Source organism: Aulonocara sp. 'chitande type north' Nkhata Bay, linkage group LG20, assembly GCF_057382095.1.
Source record: "Aulonocara sp. 'chitande type north' Nkhata Bay isolate Kocher_YH1m ecotype deep benthic linkage group LG20, A_spYH_male_GT1.1, whole genome shotgun sequence".
NCBI classification, from domain to species: domain Eukaryota; kingdom Metazoa; phylum Chordata; class Actinopteri; order Cichliformes; family Cichlidae; genus Aulonocara; species Aulonocara sp. 'chitande type north' Nkhata Bay.
The window spans coordinates 8,073,797-8,094,715 of NC_141363.1; the positions used below are offsets into that span (position 1 = coordinate 8,073,797).

Here is a 20,919-nt window from a genome sequence, read left to right on the forward strand (position 1 = left end):
AGACTGATGACTTTTCCAAAAGTAACCAAAAATAAACAAAAATGAAAATATGTTAAAACTTTATACTGTTGTACAGTACAAACTAATGCTGTTCTGGGTCAAATTTGACCTGTATCTATTCAAATGAACTTTAGAGCCACCGGTGTGGATCATTTAAGGAAAACTGGCATTTTAGGGAATCTTGAAACTGTAAAGCCTGTGTCTTTATGTATTTTTTATGAGACAGTAATGAAAGAGTTCAAGGAAGGGACTGACCTATCAGGAGAATTGTGTTCCCACCACATTTGTCCAGGTTGCTGCAGAGACCTGCTGGTCTTTTAAAATAGTTAAACAGTGTAGGAATGATCATATATGGCGCACTTAAGGAGCAGAGGTCATAAGCGCCTGGAATGTGATAGAATAAACACAAAATAAACAAATTAGAATCCATCTACTCAGAGCTAACTGAGCTTAACCCTTGTGTGGTGTTCGTATTTTTGTTACTCAGCCAGTGTTCATGGGTCTGGTGGACCCGCTAGAGTTTTGGCTTTCCAAATTAACACTATCAAACAATTTTATGTTAAATTACTCAACAGATGTTTACTTCATCCCAATTACAAGACATATGAACAGCAAACATGGTTAATTTTTTCCCTTTACCTTTGTTAGATCACATTTATGAATTAATGTGCTTCTCGTTTTTCTTTTATATAAAATGTTATAAATAAATCAGTTATAATCAAGTGGAGTGAGTGGAAAGACACAACACATTTACACATGAAAAAATAATTAATTGTTTAATTTTTCTTTTGAAAAAAACTGAACACGGGTCTCACAGACCCGAACACCATACAAGGGTTAAACTAACTGAGTGTAGCCGAGATTAAAAGAGCTCAAAAGAGGGCTTTGGGTCTTTTATAAGATTATAAAAGCACTTCAGTTGCCGTTCAGTGAGTGTGGGGAAACACGTGTGCGGTCATGTAAACAGATGAAATATGAACAGTATGTAACGGTTTCACCACTTTATTTAGTGACACACATTTGATAATTATTTAGTCAATCCAGAAAAAGGGAGACATTGGTTTTTGTGTCAGCGTACTGTGGTTTGAATGAAAAGAGTGAAAAAGGATCTTTTATTAAATTGGCATTAAAAAAAAAAGAATTGATAAAATAGCAAGTTATAAATTCTAATTAGATCTACTAAGATCTTGTTTCTTAATTATATACGTACTTAATCTGTGAATGAATTTGTTATACTGCTACTCCAAGGCAACTCTTTGTCCTTTTCTGTGGCTCATGTTAACACTGATTTCACGCTCTTTGCCACCTTTTCCATGTCATGATGTGTCTGTTTGAATTTTTTTGAATGACTGTTTAAAATAAGACACCTCCTGTAATTGAAATATAGAACTTGGTAGTAATAAACAAAATAAATCCTGCGACAGAAAGCTTGCTCTTTAGTAGAGCAACAGGTATTTGCATTCTTTTTTCCATGAATCTTATTTATGGTGTTACTGCTTAGAATATGTGGCGACAGGCTTACACTGCTGATCTTGTTCTTGTTGGTAAGTTTTGATGCTGTGTTGTTTGTGTTGTTTTGGTTTTTTTTTTTAAATAAAGTTCCATCTGAGAGCTTTTAATGTATTCGGATGTTGAATGAAGCACAGGTCACTGATGATATGTGATGTTTGCAGCAGCACTTACCTATGAATGGTTTGGTGCTGGTTCGTATGACTCGGATTAACTTTAGGCTTTTGGTTTCAAGTCGGCAGCCATTCCTGTTGTCAAGGTGATAGTGGAGCCAGGGGTAAGAAGCCCCTCCTCTTTTATTTAAGACCCTCACCCTTCTGTGACCATCCAAAAAAAAAGTCAAAAGCATCAGCATCTTTCTGTTATTACACTTTTTGCTCAGTTACTGCTGAAAATCTTTTTTAAATACCAGAACTGATTGAATCACTTGTAAGGGTTTGTGTTGAACTCTCAGTGTCTGTCACAGTCCCGTTTTGAATCCACCTGGTTTGTTGCATTTTGGCACCAGTTTTCAATCTGCTGATTTTTTTGTCCCGTCTTGGTGCATGGCATGACACGCGGGATTAAAACTGGCCTTTTTGTCCTTCATTCTAGTGTAGCTCTGTGTAGCATTAGCAGTCAGGTTATTTAAAATGAACTGCTCTTGACTTAGCTCTTATGTATTTGCAGATAAAGCTCTCTGTAGTTGTCCACAATTACATGCACATTTAAATTTCCCGTATGTGCAAGTCCTCCAGGTCTGTTAATGGCATGGCGTTTAACACACAAGTTGTTCTGCATGCTTGTTTATTGTCGTCACTGTAAACAGTTTCTAAAGTCTAAAGTGGGAGGCTTTTTCACAAGCATTTAAATTTATTTGGTGTTGCTTGGTAACTAATATGTCCCATACATGACTCTCATAAAGAATGCATGTATGACTGACTGCATGAATGAACGAGTGTTGCATATCTTCATTAGTGTGCTGGAAAATGGAAAATGTTCCTTTTATTTCTTTGTCCCATAATAACTCTTGCCCTCACCCGCTTCAGAACACAGAGGACAGCGCTCGCATCTCCATCACCTTCTTCCGCTTGTTCAGGGTGATGCGATTGGTCAAACTGCTGAGCAGGGGTGAGGGAATCAGGACTCTCCTGTGGACCTTCATCAAGTCCTTCCAGGTGAGACTATAGCAGAGAGAAGGGACCCCATGATACAATATTATCACAGTATGTTATTATTGCCATTTTAAACATGCTGAGTTAATGCAGCAACATTTATTTGGATATACTATGATTTATCACCTTTGTTTTCCAACTACAAATCATTTCCCCTAAGGTAAACCAGTATCTGTATTATCTAATGAGATAAAGTTCTCAGTCTGTTCCACTCACTTAACCATTTTTTATTAAGGAGACAGACTGAACTGAAAACATATATTAACCTATTATAATGTATTATCAATATAATAAATATACTCATCTCTTTTGTCCCATCAAGTAAAAAATTCCAAAATAAGTTCATATGTTTGACTTAAATGTATATGATGTTTTTCTTCTTTATTTGTCCAATTCCTTGATCTTTGTCTTACCAAAACACCATAACACTGCACATTCCTTCAGAGTGCTCTCAGTCTTTTGATTTGCAACGTAAACTGTGGTGTATGGTGCTAATTCTCGGAGAAATATATTTTCCACCACAGTAAATAACTAACACTGCTTAGGGTTGTGATGAAAACCAAACCAACCAGAAGTAGAAGTATGTTGAAATGAGCTTGCAGCAGGCGCACTCGAAAAACTGATAGGGGCATGTTTTGTTGCGTAGAATACCAACATAAAATAGAAGCAGTTATGACTTGACACTGCTCAAGTTAAACTGCAGATTTCACAGCGTCCAAGTTCTTTTTTTTCCTCCCTCAGGCTCTTCCCTATGTCGCACTCCTGATAGCCATGCTGTTCTTCATCTACGCTGTAATTGGAATGCAGGTAATTTGTTAGGAAATGGTATCGTTACATGAAACGGTGGGACCTGTTAGACACCCTGCACAATATGTATGTCTTTCTTTGAGAGAATCTAAGCATTAATGGGATATTTCTTCTCTTTTTTAGGTGTTTGGGAAAATAGCAATGGTAGATGGGACACAAATCAACCGCAACAACAACTTTCAAACTTTTCCCCAAGCTGTCTTGATGCTGTTCAGGTCAGTATGTATTTGTACATAATAAATGTATCTTTATTTTTTATGTACGGCTGCAGCTGTGTTGACGTTGTTCCTCGTTCACTGTTAGGTGTGCTACAGGCGAGGCCTGGCAGGAGATCATGCTAGCCTGCATGCCAGGCAAGCTGTGTGATTCAGAGTCAGACTACAACCCTGGGGAGGAGAGGACCTGTGGCAGTGGCTTTGCCATTATCTACTTCATCAGCTTCTACATGCTCTGTGCTTTCCTGGTAAGCTTCAGCCATCTGACTGTGTTCAAAGTGACTAATTTTTACACGCAGACCTGAGTTTTCACTGTCCCGTGCACAGTTTCTGTTACAAAAAATGTTGCATGTTTTTTTCTTTCAGATCATAAACCTGTTTGTTGCTGTCATCATGGATAATTTTGACTATCTGACCCGTGATTGGTCCATTCTCGGGCCGCACCACTTGGACGAGTTTAAAAGGATCTGGTCAGAATACGACCCAGAAGCAAAGTTAGTACTTGGAACCAGTTGTGAAGAGTAGTCTGAAGCATTTTCTCTTGTTATTTATCTCTTAAATGGTACACTATACTAGTGTTAAAAACGACTCCATTAAATATGATAGTAATTTTTTATAATTGTAAATTCTCTAAAGTGTACATACTTATTAGGACCTGTGGCTGTAGTGGAGACTGCTTGCTTGGTGTGATGCGTTTAATCTGAATGTGCTGTCAGGGGCAGGATAAAGCATCTCGATGTAGTTACTCTACTGAGGAGGATCCAACCCCCGCTGGGCTTTGGGAAACTTTGCCCTCACAGAGTGGCCTGTAAGGTGGGTTTCCACAACTTTCCATGCAATAGCAATGAAGATAATGCACTGCACTGCCACTCTTTTACTGTATCACCTAAAATACGTTGCAGCTTTTGTACATTTCACTCATTAAACTTGCAGTTTTCACATTACTAATTTAACATTAGGCGCCTCAGTGTTAATCTGTGTTTTGGATTCTTTTACAGCGTCTGGTGGCAATGAACATGCCCCTGAACAGTGATGGAACTGTAATGTTTAATGCCACCCTGTTTGCTTTGGTCCGCACTGCTCTCAAGATTAAGACTGAAGGTGAGTGTGCACCTTTAGCCGCTTTTGGATCTGCAGAATTATTGTTTGCTTTCTTATAGATTGGTTTAGCATTTTAGAGCTGTCTGCCATGTTGTGTAGTATGCAGTTGATTGCCTTTTAAGCGTTATGACATTTTGACTTTTTAAGTAGGAGGACTAAGAGGTGAGGCTAATGGGATCAGTGACCTGTTGTATGTGCAGCAGCTTAAGATTACAGCCCAGAGAAACCATTGCAGCACAGTGAAGTTAATAGGAGACAGATTTAAATGCACTGGGAATCAAGTCTTACATTGAAATCAGCATTAAATAAGGAAAAAACACATTTCAGTTGAATATTTAATGAATAAAGTAAGTGCGCACTTAAAGCTTCACACAGAAACATACTATTTAACTGAGCAGTTGAAAAGTATGTCACTCTGAGTTGAACCACTTTTATTTTTGTCACCCAAACTCAGTTGTTCCTTCCAGAATTAACACAAGAGGGCGCTATAGATCATATTTAAGTAGTAGTTCCTCCTGCAGTCCACTGCATAACCAACATGGCCCTTTAATTAAAAAAAGGTAACTTAGCACCAAAGTAAAGCATAATCATTAATTACAACTCATGATGGTAAGAAATGTTTTGACGTATGTTGTGACTGTGTGTGAAAAGCAGACTTCGTACTCTTACTTAATTTTAACCTTGGTTGCACTTTTCAAAGGGAACCTGGAGCAAGCCAATGAGGAGCTTAGAGCTGTGATCAAGAAGATCTGGAAGAGGACCAGTATGAAGCTACTGGACCAAGTGGTGCCTCCTGCAGGCGGTCAGTGGTCGTTGTACACAAGTGCACAGGGACAAAACTGCTTTCGTTGCTTTCGTCAAGTGACAGTCTCTCTCATGTGTCTGTTCCATTCTCTTGCTCACATGATAAAAATAATTTTACAGATGGATTCTTATATGTATATATATCTTTTTTTTATATTTCCAAACAATAATAGTGGAAGCCTAAGCATGCTAAGTACGTCTGAAGCCAAAATAATTTTAAAGTCAACAAAAGAATCAAGACGGGTTCCTCGCCTTGTGATGTAGATCAGTAGGTGTAAAGGACAAGGTGAAGTACAGATAAGAATAAGCTTTATGAAACAGAAAACAGGAGGTGAAGAAGAACCCACAGGAAGCCTTTATCATCCTGTTTTTGCCTTTCTGAAACTGCAAGACCAGCTGTTTTACTACAACAAAACTTTTAATTTGTTGTGAAGTTAAGCTTATGTATTTCACAGAAACTCACCTTATTCCTTTCAGTTGAAAAGTGTCACTGTTACCCACAATGATGTGTTTCATATGTTTAACGATAACTCAAACAGCATCTTCTCATAAAGTAGTCAGTTTGTTGGAGAGTCAGTTTTATAATCTAAGTGAGAGGCTTTCACATTGTTGTGCTAGCGTAGCAGCTCCATCTTTTCTATGCTTGTACTGCATGTCTTTGTGTGCATTAGCTCGCTAACCGCTCTCTTTTCTTTTTCGCCAAGCCTCTCTGTTCTACAGCTTCCTTTGTTTTCAGTCACTGGCCTTCCTTTCTTCTCTTTCTGCCGTCCTGAGCTCTTTGGAGCAGTTCTGTTTTAGTCTGGTGGCATGAAGCTACTGATACCTCACTTACTTCATCGGGCTCTGTCCAGAAAGGGAATCCACATGTGGACATAGTTATGATCCCTTTACACCAGGATGCTTTTGTTCTTAAGAAAAACAAAAAGAGTCAGGGATTATTGGTTTTGAGATGTTGCTCACACGTGTAAAATCAGTTCATTCGTTTTCAGCAAACTAATACTTGAATTAAGGCAAGGAGTTCCTTAAAAACGCGAATCGTAAAAATCCCCAAATGCGATTTTTCTGGGGGAAAAAATCTTACTTAATTGTTAAGTAAGATTTCATCCTTCCTGTCGAGGAGTTACATGTTTTTGAAAATGAAATTGGTGAGGCTATGTATTTACTAAACTACAAGAAATTAGCAATTTCGAATGATCCAGTCATTCTTTTCTGCTTATCCAATCAGGCTCGTGGGGAGCCTGGAGCCTATCCCAGCTATCCCAGGTAGAGGCAGGGTCACCAGTCTGTCACACAGACATGACCAGACTTACTCAGATCATCAGTTTCTGATTTTAAAATACAGATGAGCATTTTTAAAATACCTTTTTTGGCTCTATATCTTTGGTCCTTTCTGAACAGAGCCCTGTGCAGCTTAACTCTGGCTGTGTTGTGTGTGTAGAGAAACGAGTCTGATACCTAAAGATGGATCATAACCACATAAAGGTCACCGCTCTCTTTGGACCCCTGGAGGGAATATTGGCCACAACATTTGTCACGTTTACTCAGTTCCCCTCCAGTTAAAATGGGTTATGGAGAGGTGGTGACAAACCGAGAGAAAACCACTTGTTTCTTGCACACAGTGATTCAGCTGGCTTTTTTTGTTATTGTCCAGCATCTCTCCCCGTTCTGCTTCAGCAGCGACTTATCTGAGAGAATTAGAGCCAAGCCCAATAAGCCTCCCTGCATGGCAGATAGTGTGCACTGTCATCGCTTCCCTTCTGGCTAAACTAAGTTTATGTTTTGTGTCTTGATAGAAGATCTGTAGAGCTTACCCTTGCTTCTATAAACCTTTTACTCTGCTGTTTTCTTGCATGCGCTTCTTGCTACAGATCATATCATTGGTCTAACACATAAAACACTTCTGCTTGTCTGTCTCTGAAATCATAGATGCTTAAATTTTAGTTAAGTCTGCAGTCACTGTACAATATGTGCAGGCATAAATGCTTCGGTTTATTTGAATTGATAATAAACATGCGTCTGCGTCCTTATTTTTATTTTTTTTAGAAATCTGTTATATAAACTTCATTTTTGAAGATTGTGCTTCACTTTTTTGAGCGAGGTTTTTGTGTATTTGTGGTTTTTTGTATGTTGCAAGAGTCTTTCATAATTTCGTGCATTTTAGAAATGAAGCAAGATGCAAGCTGCAGGCTTAAATGTTATCAGTCATCAAGATTAATCTTGCTGTACTGTACATGATTTTCTGAGAGCAAACGTCTTTTGCAGAGGTAGACAGTCAGATACTCGGCTATTATTAACAGTTCTGAGTTTATATCTTTATTTCTTTGTTTACTATGAATCTGACAGTACTTAGTAATAGGCCTGAGAAAAGACATATTTTTCATGTGCTCAAAAAATGAGCTTCTTAGGCAGAAAGGTCAGTGTCCTGGTTAAGCATTGAGGATTTATGGCATTTTGGGATTATCGGTCAGTACTCTTTTGGCATTTGGAATAAAGCTAAAATATTTGGTTTCATTTCCAAGATGTTGTCTCTTTTCCCAACATGCTGCAGTAGTGGTGCTTCATGATTGTGATTTTTTTTAGTTGTGAGGACACATTAAATGTTCTCTGAGCTGGTGACATAGCAGCAGTAGGAGTAACTGGCTGAGTATTTTGAATCTTGAGTGCATGGATATGAGCTGATTTTCGGTGTTGAGGTGTTTTGGTGTTGACCTGGGAGGCTTTGGTGTGTCTGCTCACTCAGATGACGAGGTAACAGTGGGGAAGTTCTATGCCACCTTCCTGATACAGGACTACTTCAGAAAGTTCAAGAGGCGCAAGGAGCAAGGTCTTGTGGGAAGGCGCTCATGGGAGAGGCTGAATACCACCTTGGCTCTACAGGTGAGGAAAGTGCAACGTTTCAGTCAGTCAATTCAGTGCACAGTGAGTAATTTATGGAGTCTAAGTGAGCAGTTCATCCAAATTAATTAAGGTGAGCACTATCAAACAGTCAGTTTTGACTCATTTTTGCAATAAAAGCCTTTCTTTGTGCTCATCACATTACGGGCACATGAATAAACAATAATCACTACCTACTACAAGTCACTGAGTCAGGTGTTCTGTGGAACTTTCCAATGAGACCTTTGGCAACATATCATAATCAGGAGTGGGGGAATCATGTGGGAAATCTGGAAAAACCAGACCCTGTTTGCACACAGTCTGTTAACAAAAGAAGAGAAAGCATGTCTATTATGATGTGGGTGCAGTGGCTCTTGCCTTTCTTCCCGTCTTTTGCAAACATCAGTCAAATCTGAAAAAACTCTAAAAGATTGATGACAATCTTTAAACAGATGTTTTGTTCATTTGTTCGGGAAGATTTCTTTTCATGCATGAGAACATCGAAATGTTTGTTAACAACAATACTAATGAGGTTTGCTTTGACACACGTCCTTTTTGCAGGCTGGCTTGCGTACACTGCATGACATTGGACCAGAAATCCGTCGTGCCATATCGTGTGACCTCCAGGAGGAAGGACTAGTAGATGAAAATGCAGAGGAAGAGGAGGAAATCTACAGAGTAAGATTTCCAGAGAAATTCCCCTGATGTGCACAGGAGTATGTTAATGCGATTCCTACGAATGTCCTTTGTTGTTTTTGTTCTTAATGCCACTTAACTCTGTGACTGATATGCTTCCAACACATCTCAATAAATCACTCACTTCATTGCATAGAATTTTCCAGGAAATCTGAGAATGGATATTTTGTTAAACTGTCACTGGTTCTCTCTGGTAGAAAAGAGTATGTTCTGAGTTTAGTTTCATTTATTAAGCAGTCATATTTAGTCTTCATTTCTGGTGTCTCCGTGCAGCGTAATGGCAGCCTTTTTGGGAACCATGTCAACCACATAGGTGGGGATCAGCAAGGCTCTTCTCACCCCACCACCGTCACACAGCGGCCACTACAGATCCTGCCCTTCTCCAGCGCTGCCTCGACCGAGCCCCCGCAAATCGTCAGGAGAGCCAGCAGTAACGATAGAGAAGGAGAGACAGAACTGAACTCTTCACCAATCCTGTGCAATCAACTTCATTACCCTCACTGTAATTCCACTTGTGTTCAGTCGCCAATACCTTCCAATGCCAACCTCAACAATGCCAATGTGCCCTCACTTCTCTCCATGACCATTGCGAGGCAGCAGAAGTGTTTAATACGGAGTCGCCCATCCTCCACCAGAAACGCATCATCAACAACTACTTACAGCAAAGGACTGCAAGGCAAGCCTTGGAAGTCACACTCCACAAGGTTGGTTGAAGGACACATAAGTGCAGTGTTAAAATCCACAGTAGCTATGCACATTTGTTGCATGGTCCTTTTCTTTGTGTAGAATAAAGCACCCGTTTTGAAGTGGGTTTAATAAACACACTGCAATGTGGAGAGAAACATCCCAGCCAAGGATCATCTCTGCCGCCCTCACATCTTATATATACACACACAGACAAAGACCTTCCACAACTCTTACATGCTGGCCCATCTCATGGGGGATGAGGGCTATACCCTCAGGCACATCCATAAAGCCTTGTCACTTACAGAGAGAATCATGACCCTATTTTCTGTCACCTTAAGATTTACATTCCTGATAAGCAGAAGGAGTTCCACTATCTATTTAACATCTCCCATGAACTTACAATGGCCTCACTGTGTGCGCATATATGTGTGATAGAGCATAAGGCCCATTTGTAGTGCACGTACATACAACTAAGTAAAAAAGCAATATGGTTAAAATATTTGTATTTAATACATGAATAAATAAATCTGCCAGTACAACTGTTTACACTTACACTAACAAAGTATGTTAATGACTTTTTCCGCTGACATTTCAGAAGTTTGGTCTGGCAGTGCACTGTATGATATAATGTACAGTGGGGCAAAAAAGTATTTAGTCAGCCACCGATTGTGCAAGTTCCCCCACCTAAAATGATGACAGAGGTCAGTAATTTGCACCAGAGGTACACTTCAACTGTGAGAGACAGAATGTGGAAAAAAAAATCCATGAATCCACATGGTAGGATTTGTAAAGAATTTATTCGTAAATCAGGGTGGAAAATAAGTATTTGGTCAATAACAAAAATACAACTCAATACTTTGTAACATAACCTTTGTTGGCAATAACAGAGGTCAAACGTTTACTATAGGTCTTTACCAGGTTTGCACACACAGTAGCTGGTATTTTGGCCCATTCCTCCATGCAGATCTTCTCGAGAGCAGTGATGTTTTGGGGCTGTCGCCGAGCAACACGGACTTTCAACTCCCGCCACAGATTTTCTATGGGGTTGAGGTCTGGAGACTGGCTAGGCCACTCCAGGACTTTCAAATGCCATTCCTTTGTTGCCCGGGTGGTGTGTTTTGGATCATTGTCATGTTGGAAGACCCAGCCTCGTTTCATCTTCAAAGTTCTCACTGATGGAAGGAGGTTTTGGCTCAAAATCTCACGATACATGGCCCCATTCATTCTGTCCTTAACACGGATCAGTCGTCCTGTCCCCTTGGCAGAAAAACAGCCCCATAGCATGATGTTTCCACCCCCATGCTTCACAGTAGGTATGGTGTTCTTGGGATGCAACTCAGTATTCTTCTTCCTCCAAACACGACGAGTTGAGTTTATACCAAAAAGTTCTACTTTGGTTTCATCTGACCACATGACATTCTCCCAATCCTCTGCTGTATCATCCATGTGCTCTCTGGCAAACTTCAGACGGGCCTGGACATGCACTGGCTTCAGCAGCGGAACACGTCTGGCACTGCGGGATTTGATTCCCTGCCGTTGTAGTGTGTTACTGATGGTGACCTTTGTTACTTTGGTCCCAGCTCTCTGCAGGTCATTCACCAGGTCCCCCCGTGTGGTTCTGGGATCTTTGCTCACCGTTCTCATGATCATTTTGACCCCACGGGATGAGATCTTGCGTGGAGCCCCAGATCGAGGGAGATTATCAGTGGTCTTGTATGTCTTCCATTTTCTGATGATTGCTCCCACAGTTGATTTTTTCACACCAAGCTGCTTGCCTATTGTAGATTCACTCTTCCCAGTCTGGTGCAGGTCTACAATACTTTTCCTGGTGTCCTTCGAAAGCTCTTTGGTCTTGGCCATGGCGGAGTTTGGAGTCTGACTGTTTGAGGCTGTGGACAGGTGTCTTTTATACAGATGATGAGTTCAAACAGGTGCCATTCATACAGGTAACGAGTGGGGGACAGAAAAGCTTCTTACAGAAGACGTTACAGGTCTGTGAGAGCCAGAGATTTTCCTTGTTTCAGGTGACCAAATACTTATTTTCCACCCTAATTTACGAATAAATTCTTTACAAATCCTACCATGTGAATTCATGGATTTTTTTTTCACATTCTGTCTCTCACAGTTGAAGTGTACCTCTGGTGCAAATTACTGACCTCTGTCATCATCACTGCATTTCGTTGCACTGTACCTGTGCATGTGCAATGACAATAAAGTTGAATTCTATTCTATTCTATCATTTTAAGTGGGGGAACTTGCACAATCGGTGGCTGACTAAATACTTTTTTGCCCCACTGTATATCATTACATTATAGTTCACTGCATTAGAAAGATCTCAGTTTTGTAGTGTTTTATCAGTATGTATTTAACAAATGATCGCTTTTATAGATTCATTCATCTGCATGTTCTACACATATTCTCGGTTACATTGAGTCCTATGAAAAACTAAGTGCACCCCTTTATTCAGTGGCTTGTAGAACCACCTTTAACTGTGCTAACTTGAACGGTCGTTTTCTTTATGTCTTTATCGCTCACATCATTGTGGAGGAATTTTGACCAACTCTTCTTTACTACATTATTTCAGATCATTGACGTTTGCAGGTATTCATTTATGCGCCGCTTTCCAAAGGTCCCATTTAAATTGTCTTGAGGGCTGGGCTCTGCAAACTCTGTAGATTTCCTGCTGTGCCTGGGATCGTTGTCCTGTTGCACGTCCCAATTCGGGTTAAGCATTAGCTGTCAGAAAGACGGCCTCACATTTGACTACTACTACTACTTACTTTGGTATACAGAGGAGTTCATGATCAACTCAATGACTGTGAGGTGTCTTGGTCCTGTGGCTGCAGAACAAGCACATATCATCATCCTTCCACTAACGTACTGGTATGAGGTGTTTGTGCATTATACTGTAGCCAAACTTCTCTATTTTGGTCTCACATGTCCAAAGGGCATTGTTGCAGAAGTCTTGCATTTTTCCAGAGGAAATTTTGCAAACCTAAACCATGCTGCCATCTTTTTTTGAGAGAGAAAAGGGTTTCCTCTGGCAGCCTTTCTAAACAAGCCAACTTTCTTCAGTCTTCTTCTAATTGTGCTGTCATGAACTTTAAAAAAAACATGCTGAGGCTGTCGGGTCTGACATATTGCACCTGGGTTTGTTGCAGTTCCTAGGAATCCACAGTTTGAATGTTCGGTGGTGTTCATTCTTGGAAAAACCGTGGCATCGTGTGACCTCATTTCTTATCTGTAATTTGTGGATTATTTATAGATCTTGTTTTCTAGCAGGAGCGAAAAACCGACAAGACCATTTAAGCATTTCAGCTTGTATCCTCTTTTCATTTGTCATTGCATGAACCCCCCCTCCCCTCCCCGTCCTGGTTTCCGGTTCCAACAAATCCCTTCTATCTGCCTGATCCATCTCCTCTTCCTGTCCCTGGAGCAGGACACGCTACTATGAGGCCTATATTAGGTATGTACATGATGTTAATGCTCACAGAGCTTCAAAGCATATTGGTTTTGTGTACGATTGTCACAAAACATGTGAAAGCTTCTGACCTTTTAATCCAAAAAATGATAAATGGGCCAGTTTATACAGTATATATGTGGTGACTGGTTGAATTAGCAGTCTATGGGAAAGCAACTCTATGACAATAAGGATTATTACTATTTGTACAAACCCACTTTCAAAGAGTTTTGACATTTTTGCAATGATTTGCAAATTCATATATAAATCTTTTATTCACAGCAGAGCATATTAAATATATCTAGTGTTTAAACTTAGACATTTGACTATTTTGTAAAAAAATATTAGCTTGTTTTAAAGTTGATGGCAGCAACACGTCTAAAAAAGTTAGGACAGGGGGAACAAAAGACTGGAAAAGTTAGTGGTATTAAAAAGAGGATCATAGAGAGGCAACATTTCTCAGAGGTAAAGATGGGAAATATGCAAATAAACTGTAAGTATATGTCACTGTCAGTTGCAGCATAAGATGTGTAACAATTTCAGAATATTCTTCCTCAAATTTGTGAAGATTTTAAATAGATCTTCATCTAAATAAGATCATCAAAAGATTGAAAGAATCTGGAGTGGAACAAGAGTAAAAATCGGTACTGCAGGCTGTTAATCTTCAGGCCCTCAGCCAATACTGCATTAAAAACAACATTGTCTTTAGTGCCATCCATAAATGCAGATTAAAGCTGTAGAGTCTGTGTTTCCACAGGCCCCGCTAGTTTAGAGACTTATTCCTCATGAAGAACAAAACCAAGACAGAACATCTTCAACCGGTCTTTTACTCGCTAACGAGGAAAGGCTTGGTCAGAACCAGCCTCCTCCCAGAACTTCGAGAGGCTCGAGAGGGGGTCAGACAAAGGAATGTCCTTGATCCTATAGTTTGAACTGAGCCTTTACAAATTTAAGAAAAACAATGACAACATTCAACAATCTGACTTAACAAAAGCTCTACCATACAAAGAAGAAGCCATATATGAACATGATCTAAACATGCTGTCATCTCTGGGCCAAAACTCAGTGAAAATGGAAGTCAGACAAACTGAACTGTGAAATTCTTTCTGGAAAACTTGAACACTGGACTAAAGATGGTGTGGACAACTTGTTGTTATCAGTGCTCAAGCTCTACAGCTCTGTGGGTGGCATTAGCACCTGTGGAATTGGCACCTTGCAAATGCACTATTATTGCTGAGAGGTACTACAGTTTTAGAGCAGCATAAGCTCCCAACCAGAACACCTGTTTTTCTGATACAGAAAAACTTCTCCTAAGAGTCAAGTAATTGGACTTTTCAGTTCTCAGATGTTTGTGGACTGCTAATTAAAGTGGAAGGGATGCTACACAGTGGTGAAAATGGCCCTATCCAAATTTTTCTGTGCTTTTTCTGTGCTGTCATCAAATTCAAAATGACCTTTTTGTTTTTGAATTGAAAGTAAATATTGTAACACATTCGATGTGTTTTCTGTGTTCTATTTAATTTTAAAAAGGAGTCAAGTTTTTATGTTTGCAAATCACCAAATTCAGCTTTTACCTATATTCTATACAGCATCCCAACTTTTTTAGAATGCGGATGCAATAATCTGAAGAAAACAGATGATAATGGTTAATCCAATCCAGCGACATCAGTATGATTTACTGTGTCTTTGCTGTTTGGATGCCAGGTCAGAGAGCAGCGGAGCACTTTATCCCACCATTCGTCGAGAGGAGAGGGGCAATGGGGACAGCGATGAAGAGAGAGGCTCAGGCGAGTACTTCAGTGGGGAGGAATTTCATGAAGATGACATCATGCTCACAAAGGAAAGGTAATTCTGGAAAAGAAAAGTCGGTTTAATCTAATCTGAGGAAAGCGTGAGATAAAATTGACACACCAGCTACGTAAATGCAGCCGTGGTTTTACTACTGTGTACCGATGACATCACGGAAGTATTTTCTTTCCTCTGAGTTCAGCTGTTTTATATCTAGATTGAGCACTTGTGGTTTATGCTGGTGGTTAATGTCACCAGTCTATTACTTTTCTGTGTAACTTTCTTTCCACTGTTTGCGTCCCGTGACATCATAGTTACAGATAAAGTTAATTTTCAAAGTCTTTATCTTTTTGTGTTAAAGGTTGTCCAACAATGAATGCCATGATGATGCAGAGGGAGATTTTGACCTTGTTTCCAGGGGTGACTGCCAGTCTGAAAGTTACTGTGACGATGATCAACAGCCAATCTACCAGGACAGCAGGGCGTCACCCAGGAAATGGTTTTTACCCTCACCTCAAGGTGAACTGATACTTTTTTGTTTTTGTCACTACACCTGTGAAATTTAATAAAGGATCATTTTACTTGTTGTTTGCAAGAAATTTCTCAAGTCAGATGTTTATTAGCTGATTCAGGCAAATTGATCTCACATCTGTGAACTATGCAGAACTTACTCATTTGTACCATTCATTTTGAATCAGTACTGTCATTGCATGGTACACTACTGTATGTAAATTATTGTTAAACGGCTAGAGTGTCATCTAGCTAGGTTCATAGAGAAATTACCTTGTTGTTGAAAGAAAAGAACTTTTTTTTTTACTCATCCAATATAACATGAATTGATGAGAACTGTTGTAAATTAATGGATAACAGAATAAGAGTCTGACTGATGTAGGATTTTAAAAATAGATAAAAAAAAATATTTGGTGAGTAAAATTTGAATATATAGAGGCTAAAAATGATTTTCTTTAGGGCACAAAAAACATAAACAGATTTGAATAACATTTATTATTTTTGGTGATTTATCACTCCTTATTAAAGAAAAGGATTTTTATTTAAAAATAAATTTCATTTACAACTCCCTGTAGATTATTCACTTATGTTCTGCACGACTCTGCTCAGATTAGCACGTTGTTGTGTTTTGTGTTCCATACAGATGTGTCGCTAGATGTGTCCTCTGTTGGACAAAAAATGCAACATCAACTCTCTTAACATGATTGAAGGATGTTTTTCATGTTTTTTTTCTTTATTTTTTCTTTTTTTAATGTTCCCTTATCGGCTGTTATATAGGCCGAAACATATATACTTACAAATAGCTAATATTACTCGCTAATATTGGTGAACTGGCACGGAATCATTAATAATAATTCACTTTTTTTTTTGTAGTTCCAGTGGCACATTGTGTTAAACTTATGAAAGTTTATTGTGTTAACAGTTTTATGTTATATGTTAGCACAGATAAGAACTGTGTTATTTTTTTTAAAGGACTAATAAACTTGGCTAACTGACTGAAGGACTCCACATGGGAAGAAGCATAAAAATCTACAAAAATATTCACTACTGCCTTCAAGCACAAAAACACTCTCCATCAGATAATATTTGTTTAGCTGCTAGCTGATAACCGTTGTGATAGCCAGAGATGTACTTGATGTACTTCTCTGCTAGTGCACTGACGCATATCACTGCTCTCACGCTCTGTTTAAAGCAATGCAGGTGCGCACTGGTTTATCAAATCTTGAGGTTTTTTGTTTGTTTTTTTGTTTAATTAGATTTTCATACCCTAGAAAATAGCCTTCTTTCCTTAAGATAAGAATACCAGCTCATACGTCACACAGTCAGGAAGGCAGAGCAGAACAGTTAACTGGAATCTGTTGCGCTGATGAGCATAGAAAGCACCTATTAATGGTCATTTAGCAGTTTGATAAGATAAGATAACCTTTATTAGTCCCACACGTGGGAAATTTGTTTTGTCACAGCAGGAAGTGGACAGTGCAAGTTATGAAGCAAAAATTAGAATACAATAAGAATAAATACAGTACACAACTGTACAGAATAGAATAAAATAAAATACTATATACAGTAGAATAAAATAGAATAAAATATACAATAAGATAAAAATAGAATACAAATGCTATATACAACTGAGTAAAAATACAACAATGCCAGAAAAGATTATTGCACTTAGTGTTATTGCACATGTGTGGATGTGTGTGTTTGATCAGTCTGACAGCAGTGGGGAGGAAAGACCTGCGAAATCTCTCCGTCCCACACCGTGGGTGCCGCAGTCTCCCACTGAAGGAGCTGCCCAGTGCTGTCACAGTCTGCTGCACGGGGTGGGAGATGTTGTCCAACAGGGATGATAAGCATAAAAGAAAACAACATGTCATTGCAATAATTGCAGTTGTCTATAAATGTCTGTGGATTTATGATGAATGATTGCATTAATCACTACTGTTTTCTGTGTCCTCTCAGCCTCCAACAGACCAACATTCAACTTTGAGTGTCTTCGGAGAAGAAATAGTGGAGACGGTGCTCCTCCTTCTCCATCATGCACAGCTCTTCCACTACACCTGATGCAGCAGCATGTACCTACACCTTTTTGGGGCATTAATATTGTGATGATGAAGGAATGGCACCTCTAAGGACTGTTGTTTTTTTACGTTTTGTTTTTTTATCTCGGCTCTCAATCACTCACAGGTGATGGCGGTGGCCGGTCTCGACGCAAGCAAAATTCACCGTCTTTCTCCCACAAGGTCCATGCGTTCGTGGGCCACACCTCCTGCCTCCCCAGTTAGCCGTGACTTCTCGCCCAGTTACACGCCCCTTATACAGGTCTCATTATTGAGTTGTTCTTGGCAACCCCCCCACCCCCACCAAACTACTGTTTGGGCCATTATATGGATACACCATAATAACATGGGAATGGTTGGTGATATTAAAGTCCTGTTTGTGGCACATTAGTATATGTGAGGGGGCAAACTCCTCAAGATGGGTGGTGACCATGGTGGCCATTTAGAAGTCTTGGATACAACTTTTGTTTTTTCAATAGGAAGAGGGCCATGTGACACATCAAACTTATTGGTAATGTCACAAGAAAAACAATGCTGTGCTCGGTTTCAGCGTAACTTTATTCTTTCATGAGTTATTTACACGTTTCTGACCACTTATAAAATGTGTTCAATGTGCTGTCCATTGTGTTGGATTGTCAATGCAACCCTCTTCTCCCACTCTTCACACACTGATAGCAACACCGCAGGAGAAATGCCAACCATTCCCATGTTATTACAGTGTATCCATATAAATGGCCCACCCTGTGTATATATATATATATATATATATATATATATATATATATATATATATATATATATATAAATATGAATATGAATATGTTTGTGTGTATAGGTGGATTGGCGCAGTCCTGGCAGTGTGGCCAGCATCCCTGGAGCAGTGAAGAGGAGTTCATGGTACACAGATAGTCAGGATGGCCCTCCCAGCCAAAGCCATTCTCCGTCACGTCTGCATTTACCCGCAGAGTGCTGCTCGCACTGCCTGCAAAAGAGAGGCAGTGCCAACAGTCTGGTGGAAGCTGTGAGTACATAACAAATGCTCTGTTGTTGTTACCGTGCATTTTTTTAATCCATAGACCCTCACAAAGTAGGATACGAGATCTGGTGATATTTCATTTATACACTGCTCGAAAAAGTTGAAAGTAAAACTTTTTAATCAAAGTGTAGCATCAAGCCAAGTCAACATACAGGATATTGATCTGGTCAGTTAAATAGCATAAGGGGTTTTTCATCAGTTTCAGCTGCTTTGGTGTTTTATAGGTGAAGACCACTGACATTTTTCCCTCCTCATCTTTTTACTTTTGCCTTTAGCTAGGCTCAGTGTCACTACTGTTATTATGAGGTGATACCTGGACCCTACAGAGGTTGCAAAGGTAGTCCAGCTCCTCCAGGGTGGCACATTGAAACGTGCCAATGCCATAAGAATTACTGTGTGTTCGAGCAGTCTCGACAGCGTGGAGGAGATAAGGCTGTAGAAGGTCCTTAACCCATCATCAGAACGGGTATCTGCTCCTTTGTGCAAGGAGGTACAGGATGAGTACTGCCTGAGCTACAAAATGACCTTCAGCAGGCCACTGGTTTGAATGTCTCTGACCAAACAATCATTAATAGACTTCATTAGGGTGGCCTGAAAGCACAATGTCTTCTAGTGGGCCCTGTGCTCACTGCTTGGCATTTGCCATAGAATACCAGAATTGGCAGGTCCACCAGTGGCACCGTGTGCTTTTCACGGATGAGAGGAGGTAACTCTGAGCACATGTGATGGATGTGAAAGGGTCTGGTGAAGCCGTGGAGAATAATATGCTGCCTGTAACATCGTTCTGTAACATCCTTGGACCCACTGTCAGACCCTACACTGGTGCAGTGGGTACTGGGCTTCTCCTGGCGCAAAACAATATCCGGCTTCATGAGGTGAGAGTATGTTTGCAGCTCCTGCACTCTACACTCGCCTGAGTTAATTCAAATATAACACTTGGGACATCATGTTTTGGTCCGTCCGATTCAGGTAGCGTGAATCTCAGACTCTCCAGGAGCTCAGTGATGTCCGGATCAGATCTGGGTGGAGATTCCAAAGGACACCATTCACGTCTCAATAGGATGTTTTCAGGCATGCATACAAGCAGATGGGGGCCAAACAAACTACTGAGTACCATTTTAAGTGACTACAATAAAATTGGACCATTGGACCATTTTTTCACTTTGAATTTCAGGGTGTCTTTGAATTTTGTTCTCTGTAGTACACTGTTAAAAAAAACATCCTAAAACAACGGTAATATTCCGGCAGCTGGGGCGCCAAAATACGACCGTGAAATAACAGAAAATAACTGTCCCATAAAAATACGGTTATTTTCAGTAATGAAAATACAATTAGTTGCGCTAATTTGACATGGGATCTCGCCTTTTTCAAGTGCCGCTAAACATTAAATCAGGAACATGTTAATGTGATTAAACAATGAAATCATCTATAAATAGGAAAAAAAAACATCTTAAAAAAACGGTAATATTCTGGCAGCTGGGGCGCCAAAAATACGACCGTAAAATAACAGAAAATAACTGTCCCATAAAAATACGGTTATTTTCAGTAATGAAAATAGAGTTTGTTGCGCTAATTTGACATGGGATTCTGCCTTTTCCAAGTGCTGTTAGACATTAAATTAGGAACATTTTTACGCGATCAAACAATGAAATTACCTATAAACAAGGTCACTGAATGTGGAAATATGAATCATAATACGTAAATGTACAGAAATATACAGTTAACAGTTGGTTTAAGTAATAATTGATTGCATGCCCTGGGACAGAGGCGAGGCTGCCATATCGCACCATCGGCCCCTTTGGCCATCACTAGTAGGCGGTAGGTGAAGAGTCTTAACCACGGACACAACGACAGAGAGTGTCCGAGCCGGGGCGCGAACCGGCAATCTTTTGATCACAAGGCGAACTGCCAACTCTTGAGCCACGAACGGCCTAACTAGCAACGATAATAATACTTATGTGATGTAACACAAGCTTATAGGGATCATGTTATATACTTTTCCATAGCATTACATTTGAATTCAACAGTTCAATCTTTCAAATAACGCACAGATATTTGTGAAATCATGATACATTTGTGAATGTATTTTAACAATCTAAATATGCATATGTACAGACAGATACATTTAATAATCATGACAATTATGTTGTATTACATTACAGTGATTTAACGTTAATTTACATTCAAAATGTGAAGTCAAAGTCTATTTACGTAACTTTAA

At 39.6% G+C, this 20,919-nt stretch overlaps 1 protein-coding gene across 9 annotated transcripts in view; it reads left to right on the forward strand.

Moving 5' to 3' along the window:
* cacna1db (calcium channel, voltage-dependent, L type, alpha 1D subunit, b) overlaps positions 1-20,919 on the forward strand; it is an 88,831-nt gene that overhangs the window by 63,259 nt on the left and 4,653 nt on the right. For 7 of the 9 annotated variants that reach the window (XM_086278668.1, XM_086278669.1, XM_086278671.1 and 4 more), the window contains 17 exons: positions 2,538-2,666; positions 3,405-3,470; positions 3,594-3,685; positions 3,774-3,933; positions 4,052-4,179; positions 4,402-4,498; positions 4,684-4,786; positions 5,487-5,588; positions 8,331-8,467; positions 9,026-9,142; positions 9,434-9,864; positions 13,287-13,313; positions 15,012-15,152; positions 15,457-15,614; positions 17,565-17,677; positions 17,790-17,924; positions 18,498-18,683. In XM_086278668.1, the coding sequence (XP_086134794.1) occupies positions 2,538-2,666; positions 3,405-3,470; positions 3,594-3,685; positions 3,774-3,933; positions 4,052-4,179; positions 4,402-4,498; positions 4,684-4,786; positions 5,487-5,588; positions 8,331-8,467; positions 9,026-9,142; positions 9,434-9,864; positions 13,287-13,313; positions 15,012-15,152; positions 15,457-15,614; positions 17,565-17,677; positions 17,790-17,924; positions 18,498-18,683 (2,322 nt within the window). Of the gene's footprint in view, positions 1-1,744; positions 1,787-2,537; positions 2,667-3,404; positions 3,471-3,593; positions 3,686-3,773; positions 3,934-4,051; positions 4,180-4,401; positions 4,499-4,683; positions 4,787-5,486; positions 5,589-8,330; positions 8,468-9,025; positions 9,143-9,433; positions 9,865-13,286; positions 13,314-15,011; positions 15,153-15,456; positions 15,615-17,564; positions 17,678-17,789; positions 17,925-18,497; positions 18,684-20,919 lie in introns of all 9 variants that reach the window. The other 2 variants (XM_086278674.1, XM_086278675.1) reach the window with 1 other exon arrangement.